Genomic DNA, 10,402 nt, shown 5'->3' on the forward strand with positions numbered 1-10,402 from the left:
ATGTGTGTGTGCTGGGCCGGGGGGTGGTATCTCATTGAGCTCTTTGTTTTGCATTCAATATCTAACTTACTGGACTCTTCATCTTTTGTATTGTGGCACTGTTAAAACGAATGTCGTTGAGCTCTTTGTTTTGCATTCAATATTTAACATACTGGACTCTTCACCTTTTGAATTGTGGCAGACCATTAAAACGAACGTGATTGGAACACTGAACATGCTTGGCCTTGCCAAACGTGTAAAAGCAAGGTGTGCTGAAACTTGATACATTTTATGGGACAAGTTTTGTACATGATTTTTAAAAAACACTTATGAGTTTTTTAATCTTTTGATCTCACAGGATTCTTCTAACATCAACATCGGAAGTGTATGGTGATCCTTTGGAGCATCCTCAGAAGGAAGAGTATTGGGGCAATGTTAATCCCATAGGTGAGGATTTATTTGCATTGAGGGTTCAGCGGAACTTTACATTACACTCTCCTCTCAGAGCTGGATTCATTAGATGAAATCAAATTTTCATTCATCTATGAACCAAAGGGGAAATGCTCAAACACATTCCTTGCACGGTTATCTGAAACAGGGTTTCTTTCTTTCTTGTGCAGGAGTAAGGAGTTGCTATGATGAAGGCAAACGAGTTGCAGAAACGCTCATGTTTGACTACCACCGACAACATGGTGTTGGTATGACATCTTCTATGGTTTTTCAGACAATAGTATTTTTTGAACCATTAATTCCTATTGTGTGTGTGTGTGTGTGTGTGTGTGTGTATATATATATATATATATATATATGTGTGTGTGTGTGTGTGTATGTATGTATGTATGTATGAGAGAGAGAGAGAGAGAGAGAGAGAGAGGGGCATGCATGCATGCATGCACATGCTGACTGATTTCAACTTCTTTACGAGGCTTTCAGAGATCAGGATCGCCAGAATCTTCAACACATATGGGCCTCGCATGAACATTGACGATGGGAGGGTTGTTAGCAATTTCATTGCACAAGCATTACGGTATATATATGCTTGGATTATGGCTTGACTCAAGTGAAATTGGGTTTTCTCAAAATTGATTGTGAGAGGCATCAGGAGCACCACTTAATCTTTTCACGATGTTGCAGAGGTGTTGAAATGACTGTCCAAGCACCAGGGACACAAACTCGAAGCTTCTGTTATGTCTCAGATATGGTATGGTATTCATTGTGCATTTTTTGATGTTAAAGATGATATCCCCCCCCTGCCCTGCACATGCACGCACACATGCACACATGCGCTCGCTCGCTCACTCACACAAACTCAAATACACAAAGACAAACAACACACAAACAAATGAATGCACATTAACAAACATTTGAACAAACAGACGATTAGATAGTCATGATACTTGTATGAGTTTCCTTTGAGTTACCAATTGCACTCCTACTTTGCCTAGCTTCCATCTCATCGATTCCATTTCCATAGTATGCTGTATATATGCATACAGCATTGGTCCTTGGCATGCTTTGTAAGTGCAGGTTGATGGTCTTATTCGACTCATGGAGGGGAATGATACTGGCCCTATAAATATAGGGAATCCAGGTAATACATTATTTTCTGTAGTTGCATGGATCTCAAAAATCAAGGTAGGTTTATGCGTTTGGCTTGCTTAATTCTGTCATACTGCATGCTGTAAGATCACTTGTACATGATCAGGGCTACGAGATAAATATAACGTGACCGTTTATTTTAGTCCTTATTCAAATTGTTGTTATGTGGACTGAATGAATGAATGTGATAATATTCCTTGCAGTTTACATGTCAATCCTTTGTGTGTGCAGGCGAGTTCACAATGCTAGAGCTTGCAGAGGCAGTAAAAGAGGTAAAGATGAGGCTTCCTAACTGTTCTGCCTTAGGTCATTGCACTGTACCGACCTTTCTGTCACTGTCTGTTAATGGTGCATGTTCATGCTACATGTGTGTATATAAACAGCCCCGAAAAAAAATGGTTCAATAAAACGTTTTTTAATGAATGAAACGTTTCCTACACGTTTCGTACAGTTTCATAAGGTAAGAAATGTGTTTCTATGCAATGCTGGTGTATATATACACTGTGTATGCACGTAATGTGTACTGATCTGTTCCGGCACACATTGTGTGCGTGTGCATCTGAGCGTCCTTCAAATTTGAAGGGTAGGGCATATTTTGATCCACTCTTGTTGCAATGTAAATGTGGGTGTCTTTCGAAGGGCACATCATTTATTTTTTGAAAACCTAGCCCCTTTTTCAGCAGTAAAATTTTCATTAAAAAACCCCTTTGAAGTGTATTGTGTGTGTGTTTGTGTGTGCATGCATGCATATTTATGTGTGTATATCTCACACAACTGTATACCTGCTGCTGTACACATGATGCTTATGTGTTCTTTCAAATCAAAGTTATGTACACACATGCACTAACTCTGTCTATGCCTTTGTAATTTGTTGGTGTAAATTAGTTTGTGATGCATTGCTATTGCGAGGAACACAGACATGCATACACGCGCTCGCGTATGCCATACAGAACCATCTAGGCTTTTTTTTCCAAAGTTAAATACATGGTTTTGACGATCATTTAACAAGATTGTAAATGGTTCTGATGATGGCACATCAGAATTTTGTAGTGTATGACTGTGTTCTTGAATTGCTGGCTCAAATATCTGCAGAAATGAAGTAAGTTTTACCATGAAAGGCAACTAAGAGTGTCACATACTGAATACAGTTGATCGAGCCTTCAGCTTCTTGGAAGATGGTTGAAAATACACCGGATGATCCACGCAAGCGCAAGCCTGATATCACCAAAGCAAAAACAGTTTTAGGATGGGAGCCCAAGGTGAAATTTTGGGATTTTTCATTTGTTGTTGTCCTTGCATGCTGCATATTTTACTTATGTGAGGTTTATTGGCAGGTGAACCTTCGAGAAGGACTTCCCTTGATGGCTGAAGATTTCAAAGAACGTCTTGGTGTGACAAAAAAACAACAATGAGAGGGGTTGTTGCTTAAGAGTTTGGATTTTGGAAGTATAGAGATGTGAGTGGAGCATATCACATATATAAATATCAAAAGTAAAAGTCAAGGCCATTAATATTGTGTCCAAGTGGCCTGATGGTCAACAAGGAATTTTAGAGGCATGTAAATTTTTTTTTTTTGAGGACACTGAGTGGTCATGTTTTTTCCACGGATATTTATATGCATTTTTTTGTGCGCAAGGCAAGGATAATCTTTCTTACTTGATGCAACATGGTTTCCAAAGCAAGGACATACATTTGATTAGACGACGCTGGTAAAATCATGCAGGCTAGAGGTGTTCTATGTTGCATACAGCTAGGTGCCTAATGAAGTTGCTACAATATAATGTTAAAAGTACAAAGAGTAAGTACATAAATTCATTTAGATGAAAGCATTTGAAGAAAAAAGTTTTGAGAGTAATATAGTAGGTGCATTGTGGGTGAGCACTGTCAGGTGAGAACCTCATTTTATCCTACATAAGGTCCTAAACTCTTATTAAACACGATGAAGATTTGTCTAAGGGGCGTACATTTGTTGACTGTAGAGAGAGAGAGAGAGAGAGAGAGAGAGAGAGAGAGAGAGAGAGGAGTATTACATGATTAGTAGCGGGGCGGAAGCCCGTGTTCTGCTAAATGGTGGGGTGACTCAGGGTGTTGGCTTGACTCGGTCTTTGCGGGCAAGGATGCCCTCTTAGTCCACTGTTTTTTGCTATTGTCACACACCCCATACTTTCCTTGCTAGATAAGATTGCTAAAGATGGCTAAATTGTGGGTCTGCATTTGCCGTGTGGTCAATAGTTGGTGGGTCAGGCCTTTGCGGATGACTCTTTCATGTTCTTGAGGGCTGACAAAAGGAATGTTGCTTGCGCTATGGAGACTTGGGATCTGTTTGCTCACGCTTCGGGTTTGTGCATTAACATTGAGAAGTCCGCCTTGCTTAGTTGCACAGAATCGGATTTGGTTGCCTTGTGATGGCAAGGAAGACTGGTCCCTAGAGGTTGTATTACCCGGCATTTGTGTGGGTGTTGATGTATTGATTAGGGAATTGCTGAATTGGATGGTCACCCGTATTCATGACAAGTTTTTGTATTGGAAGTCCCAAGGGTGGCCTCTACATGTCCGCCTTAAAGTGGCCCGGTCTATTATGATACCAATGGTATCTTTTTTCCTTCCTTTGATACCATGGAGTAAGAAGTCATTGGGTGAGTTAATGCAGCCTGTGTGATTTATGTTGTGGAAAAAGCAGGGTGATAGGTCTGGACAGACTTGGGTCTCTTGGATGCATATTACCACACCTAAGAGATTAGGGGGAGGAGCTCTATTGGATGTGCACATTATTCTTCTGGCTCACCGTTGGTCCTTGTTTCAAGATTTGTGTCTTCAGATGCAGCCTTGGGTATATATGGCCCGCGAGCTTATTGCAGAAGTGAGGTAAGACAAGAAGTGCTGCATCTTGGTGGGAGATTTTGAATGGGGCACAGACGGTCAGGGTGCCTGCCTCTGATTTGCTTTCACATTTGCTGATCTCTTGGCAAGAAGTCTTGTTGCATACTCGTTGGAATCCACCACAGAATAGGCTTCATGCAAACTCCTTGCACAGAGAGCCTTTTGTTACCACATGGGTTGTGACTTGGCCAGGGAGGGATGATTCCCGCAAGCAGTTGAACCGTATGGCTAGGTTGTGCTTGGTGCGGGTGGCTGATGCATTGATACCGAGGCGGGGCCGGTTTTTCTCTTTTCCATCGGTTTCGTCGGCATTTCAGAGTTCCCAGGTCTTATAGTTCACTGTGGAGTGTGATTAAGGAGAAATTAGATTCGTTTGGGAATATTCCGGCCCTCCAGGCTACTACACCATGGGCTGATTGGATGCTTAAAAAGCCTAGGGATCTTATGCTAGTGTCTGTTAACCAAGTCTACCATTTGTTGGTTGAGGATAAGAGGTGGGTTACTGAAAAAGCCATCCAAGTCTGGTGGGTAGCTCGAAGACTCTCGTGGTGGAAGCATATATTGATGGGTGTTTGGCATTTCAAGATCCCTTTTTAAGGGAAAGTCTTTGTTTGGCGGGTGTTGGTAGGAGTTTTGCCTACAGGGGATCAATTGTGTAGGAGGAAGCTTGCAGCAGGACTTTGTGTTTTTTGCACCACTTGCCGAGAGAATAGCAGCCATTTATTTATGCCTTGCCTGGTTGCTAAACGTGTTTGGGATTTTGTTTCTTGAGCTTGGTGGTCCATTGTACACACATGTTTTGGTTAGGGATTGGGTTTTAGGCAATCTTCCGGGTGCAATAGTGGAGGCTGCACTTGTGGATTTGTTTCATTTCTTTAGGTGGATTGGCTTGTGGCACATATGGCTCACCCAAAATGCATTCAACTTTGATGGCCAATTGGGTATACAGGGCCGTATTGGACGAATTCGGGGCTTGCTGTTGTGGCAGCTTTCGGCCATGGCTTCCGCTCATGGGATAGGCCGAGGGTTGGCCGCTTCTTGGATTTGGATCGTTTGCACAGTTCCATTGCGTGCATAGTTGATAGAGGGTTTTTTCCCGGCGGCATCGTCACTGCCCGGGAAAATGTATCACTTGTCTGGCTGTCTACTGTGTTGGAAATTATTTCATCCCCAGATGGACTTTTCCATGCATATTCATGCTTGTATCTGGCTCCATATGAAGCCCTGCATTGGCATATCTTAGCAGAGATTATTCAGCATTTTTCTACCATTTTTTGGTATTTTTAAGGCATTTTATAGCATTTTTTTTTGCTACAGCCATGCTGTCGGCCTGCTACAGCTGGCCGACCAGCATATTGAGGTACTATAAAAGGGCTGGCTCCCTTTTCCCTCAGATCATCTCATTTTTCAGCTTCTGCAATGATAAGCAACATCTACGGGACCTCCCTCATGCTGCTCCACATGATGTACTACCTTTTTTGGTGATATTCAGCAATGATCTTCTTTTCTCCTTTATGCTTGTTGTCCATATACAGTTTTGTACAGTTCTTGCAGCATTTCTGAGTGGGTATTACAACATAATACCCATTTTTGCTCCCACCCCTCCCAACATACCATCCTACAATCCTCCCCAAGTCAGTGACTCCATGAAGCTTACAGCAACCAGCTATCATACTTGGTCTTTCTACACTCAGTTGTTGCTGGAAGGAGCCTGGCTATTTCCACACCTCACTTGGTGGATCCAACTTTGCAAAGCATATTGGATTGTCGGGCTCGTCTTATCATCATCCATTGCAGATGTGGACAGAGATCCAGAGGAGGTATGGGAGAGTTTCGACAGTGAAGATTGCCAAATTGGAGTCAGATTTGGGGAAGCTTACCATCACTGAGTCAGGTAACCTGATTGAGAAGATTGGAGGGTTTTCCCGTATCAAGTTGCAATTTGAGGAGTATGGGAGCACCATCAACAATCCCATCCATAAACTTCTTGGTAAGTTGCTTGCTTCCTTTGATTCTTTCAGGGATAATATTTATTTCTGTGATCCTCTCCCCCTTTTTGAGGAAGTCGTGAGTTATCTCCACGACAAGTGCATGCTTCGCGGAAAAGTCAAGTCGGAGTTTGCTTTTGTTGCCTCTAACAAGGGCAAGGGCAAAGGCAAAGGCGGAAAAGGGAACTCCAACAACAACAAGCAGAAAGTCACCACAAAGTCATCTTCTGACGATGACAATTCTGACAGTTCTCACAGCATCAAGGGTTCTAGGATGAAGGATTCTTGTGAGTTTTGTGGCCGACTTGGTCATTCAGAGGCCAAATGTTTTGCCCGACAGGTTGCTTCCCGCAAAGCTAAAGCCAAAGCTAAAGCAAAGCAGGAGTTCTCATCCGATAGCTCAGACACTTCACCCAGGACAGATGGCTCATATACTTCACCAACGACAGAGGAGAGTACGAAGTCTCATGCTAAGATGGCTTTTCTTGCTGTCTATGATCCCCCTGTTCTTTCATCTTCACAGGAGTAGGATGAGTTGGTCACACAGGAGACTTCTGATCCAGAAGTCAGTGCCCTATCCGCAACAGAGGATTATTTACAGTAGTTTCTGACAGAGACCTTATCAGCTCCTCTAGTTCCTTTGGATGAGTATCTTCCTTCTCTTGTGCTGTTCCATGCTGATGCTATTATTGCAGATTTTCTCTCCTCTCTTTCAGAGGAGGATAGTGGTTCTTCTACTGAGTAGGTGGATGATTTTGTTGAGATATGCTCACATATTCTGGAGCTTCCTACTTTGGCGGCTTCTCTCCTGGCAGTTGCTTCTTCTCCTTGTGTTTCAGAGGAGGCAGCCTGTTCCTACTTCGAACCTGGCACATTCAGCTATCACTGATGATCAGTTTCTAGTGGTTGTTTCAATTTCTTCTTCTTCAGAGGAGGATTCTACTTCGGTCCCGATACTTGTTGCAGATGGAGAGGAGGTACCACATTTTTCGGAGCCATCTATGGTTCCATCTCTTGAGGGCTTCTCTCTCCAGATTGATTTTGGTGTTTCGTCTTTGATATCTTCTCGATCTTCACATGGCTTCTTCCGGAGATCTTCTCGGTATTCAGATGTACCATATCTTCGCGAGCTTTGTGCCTTTTATGAGGAGGTTGTTCCTTCAGACTCTTTGGAGGATTTTTTGCAGCGTGCCGGAGTTGGTCCACCCATTTGGCGTTGAAGAGGAGGTGTTGGAAATTATTTCATCCCCAGATGGACTTTCCCATGCATATTCATGCTTGTATCTGGTTCCATATGAAGCCCTGCATTGGCATATCTTAGCAGAGATTATTCATCATTTTCTACCATTTTTTGGGTATTTTTTAGGCATTTTATAACATTTTTTTTGCTACAGCCATGCTGTCGGCCAGCTGTAGATGCTGTGGGCCTGCTACAGCTGGCCGACCAGCATATGAGGTACTATAAAAGGGCTGGCTCCCTTTTCCCTCAGATCATCTCATTTTTCAGCTTCTGTAGTGATAGGCAGCATCTACGGGACCTCCCTCATGCTGCTCCACATGATGTACTACCTTTTCTGGTGATATTCAGCAGTGATCTTCTTTTCTCCTTTATGCTTGCTGTCCATATACAGTTTTGTACAGTTCTTGCAGCATTTCTGAGTGGGTATTACAACATAGTACCCATTCTTTCATATTGTGTACTATTTCTGTCCTCCCCCCTTTTTCTGTGTTCTAGCCCAGCTGTTGGCCATGAGGCATGTGGACATTACCTTTGCATAATATTACATTCTTACCTTTACGAAAAAAAAAGGGAAAATGAGAGGAGTAGAGTAATTTTTTTGTTGAATAATAAAGATGTATAAGCAAAAACGTGCTGTAATGAGAGGCTTGTTACTGAAGGTTTGTGTAAAGTAGGTGGAGTGGTCAGATCAGTAGTATAACTTTGTTTCAAACTCGACTTGTTTATACAAAAATGTTTGTCCATATGTGGCTGATGGTGGATCTACACACTGCTGTTGGCTCATGTAGTAGCATGGAATTGGCATAGGAATTTTCCCAGAGTTTGGTAAGCCTTATTTGAGTCAGTGAGTCAATGTTGAAGTCTCCAATAAGAATTATTTTATTATTGCTGTTTGTTGATTGAAGTGCTGCATGGAGCACATCAAGAAGTGTGGTAACTAAGAATGTAGGTGATTTGTATGACAATGTAGAGTGCATTATAGATTCTCGTTTTGAGGGTCTTCTAGAAGAACAGAGTCAGCAAGGGACCAAGTGAGAAGCTACCCTCATGCTGTGTGTGCATGTTGCATCATGTACCTTTTGCTCAACAAACATGTGGCAGTTCTGTGTGGCTTTGATATGCAGGAATATGTCCGGGCAGAACACAGTCAGCAAGGGACCAAGTGAGAAGCTACCCTCATGCTCTATGTGCATGTTGCATCATGTACCTTGTGCTCGACAAACATGTCGCAGTTCTGTGTGGCTTTGAACGCAGGAATATGTCTGGGCAGAACACAGTCAGCAAGGGACCAAGTGAGAAGCTACCCTCATGCTGTGTGTGCATGTTGCATCATGTACCTTGTGCTCAGCCAACATGTTGCAGTTGTGTGTGGCTTTGACACGCAGGAATATGTCTGGGCAGAACACAGTCAGCAAGGGACTAAGTGAGAAGCTACCCTCATGGTCTGTGTGCATGTTGCATCGTGTACCTTGTGCTCGACAAACATGTCACAGTTCTGTGTGGCTTTGACACCAAGGAATATGTCTGGGCAGAACACAGTCAGAGCTAGGTATAGGCTGAGTAGGCTGGAGCAGCACATAGGGCTGGTGGAGCGTATTGGACTAAGCTTATAAAAGGGAAGAGGGACTTCCTTCTTTGGAAGAAGCAATGGGTTGAGTGTAGAAGAGGTGCTCACCTCTTTGAAAAAAGGAACGCAACCTAGTCTCTGATTCAGGAGCTTGTTTACATTTTGCACGAGTGCAAAAAAGAGACAAATTGCAGATAACACGTTTTGCTGCCACCATGTTCAGGTATGTCCCTTTAATATGCTTTCACAGTAGCATATTCTTCATGTTGAGCAGAAACAGCAAAAAAATTGGAATCCAACTAGCAGAAGATAGAAGCTGTTTTGGCTGATTATTCAAACCCAGTCTGATTCCAAGGGTTTTAAAATATGGGAAGAGGTTCAAGTTTCTTTTGAATGGCATGGCTGGAGGTTTAAATGTTCCTGTGGAATTTTTGTAACATATTATTGGGCTTTAATATGGAGGACCATAGGTTAACATGGTGTCCACGGGGATCTGACCCATCCCACGAGGTTGCCAAATATCCCATGGAATTGAGTTATTATTTTTCGGGGCATTTGGTTTGTTTGTCGTGCGAGAACGCGCTGCCGCAGGGTTGCCAACAAGAAGATGGAATTCAAAATTGTTGGTGCCCAATAAACATGTGTGCATTATGCTTGGATAGCATCGAGAACTGGTTTGTATGCTGCAAAGAAACATATCCCAATGTACAAGGTTGGAGCCTTAATAAACCCCTTGTTTTTGAAGTGAAATAGTAATCTTCCAAAGAAGGGCATATTCCTTGGATCTTGGAATTTTTAGAGAGGAAGTATGCTGTCACTCTACATAGAGATCAACTTGCTGAAACTAAACAAAGTTGTAAATTACAAAGTCTACCACTTAACTCATTGGACTCACAAATGCGAGGCTTTATGTGTACAAGAACAAAAGTAATCTTCCGAGGAAGGGCATGTTTCTTGGTTCTTGGAATTTGTTTTATATTTTTTGATATATATAAACACATATGTGTTGGTGTGTTTACATTCAAATATCAAGTTCTCAACTCATAAATGCAAGGCTCTATGTTTAGGACAGCAAAAGTAATAATCTTCCAAAGAAGGATACGTTTCTTGGCACACTCCATTTACATGTTAGTGTGCATATAATCAAAT

At 42.4% G+C, this 10,402-nt stretch overlaps 2 protein-coding genes across 3 annotated transcripts in view; both read left to right on the top strand.

The window, feature by feature from the left end:
• Nucleotides 1-3,275, top strand: part of LOC147615699 (UDP-glucuronic acid decarboxylase 5-like) — a 45,180-nt gene extending 41,905 nt beyond the window's left edge. Inside the window, exons 5-13 of the mRNA XM_086778263.1 lie at nucleotides 182-246; nucleotides 338-426; nucleotides 600-677; nucleotides 913-1,006; nucleotides 1,114-1,180; nucleotides 1,507-1,570; nucleotides 1,810-1,850; nucleotides 2,727-2,837; nucleotides 2,913-3,275. Of these exons, the coding sequence (XP_086634389.1) occupies nucleotides 182-246; nucleotides 338-426; nucleotides 600-677; nucleotides 913-1,006; nucleotides 1,114-1,180; nucleotides 1,507-1,570; nucleotides 1,810-1,850; nucleotides 2,727-2,837; nucleotides 2,913-2,990 (687 nt within the window). The 3' untranslated portion in view covers nucleotides 2,991-3,275. The remainder of the gene's footprint in view (nucleotides 1-181; nucleotides 247-337; nucleotides 427-599; nucleotides 678-912; nucleotides 1,007-1,113; nucleotides 1,181-1,506; nucleotides 1,571-1,809; nucleotides 1,851-2,726; nucleotides 2,838-2,912) is intronic.
• Nucleotides 3,276-6,050: 2,775 nt separating this feature from the next.
• LOC147615701 (uncharacterized) lies at nucleotides 6,051-10,059 on the top strand. 2 transcript variants are annotated; one of them, XM_086778264.1, is made up of 2 exons: nucleotides 6,051-8,978; nucleotides 9,072-10,059. In XM_086778264.1, exon 1 carries the CDS (start codon nucleotides 6,256-6,258, stop codon nucleotides 6,973-6,975), a length of 720 nt encoding a protein of 239 aa, XP_086634390.1. In that variant the 5' UTR covers nucleotides 6,051-6,255; the 3' UTR covers nucleotides 6,976-8,978; nucleotides 9,072-10,059. The 2 variants fall into 2 exon arrangements, with proteins under 2 accessions (XP_086634390.1, XP_086634391.1); XM_086778265.1 differs by having other exon boundaries at nucleotides 6,128-8,848; nucleotides 8,941-10,059.
• Nucleotides 10,060-10,402: the final 343 nt, after the last annotated feature.

This window comes from Cibotium barometz, chromosome 39 (assembly GCF_041138505.1).
Source record: "Cibotium barometz isolate CiBa-2024 chromosome 39, ASM4113850v1, whole genome shotgun sequence".
Lineage (NCBI taxonomy): Eukaryota > Viridiplantae > Streptophyta > Polypodiopsida > Cyatheales > Cibotiaceae > Cibotium > Cibotium barometz.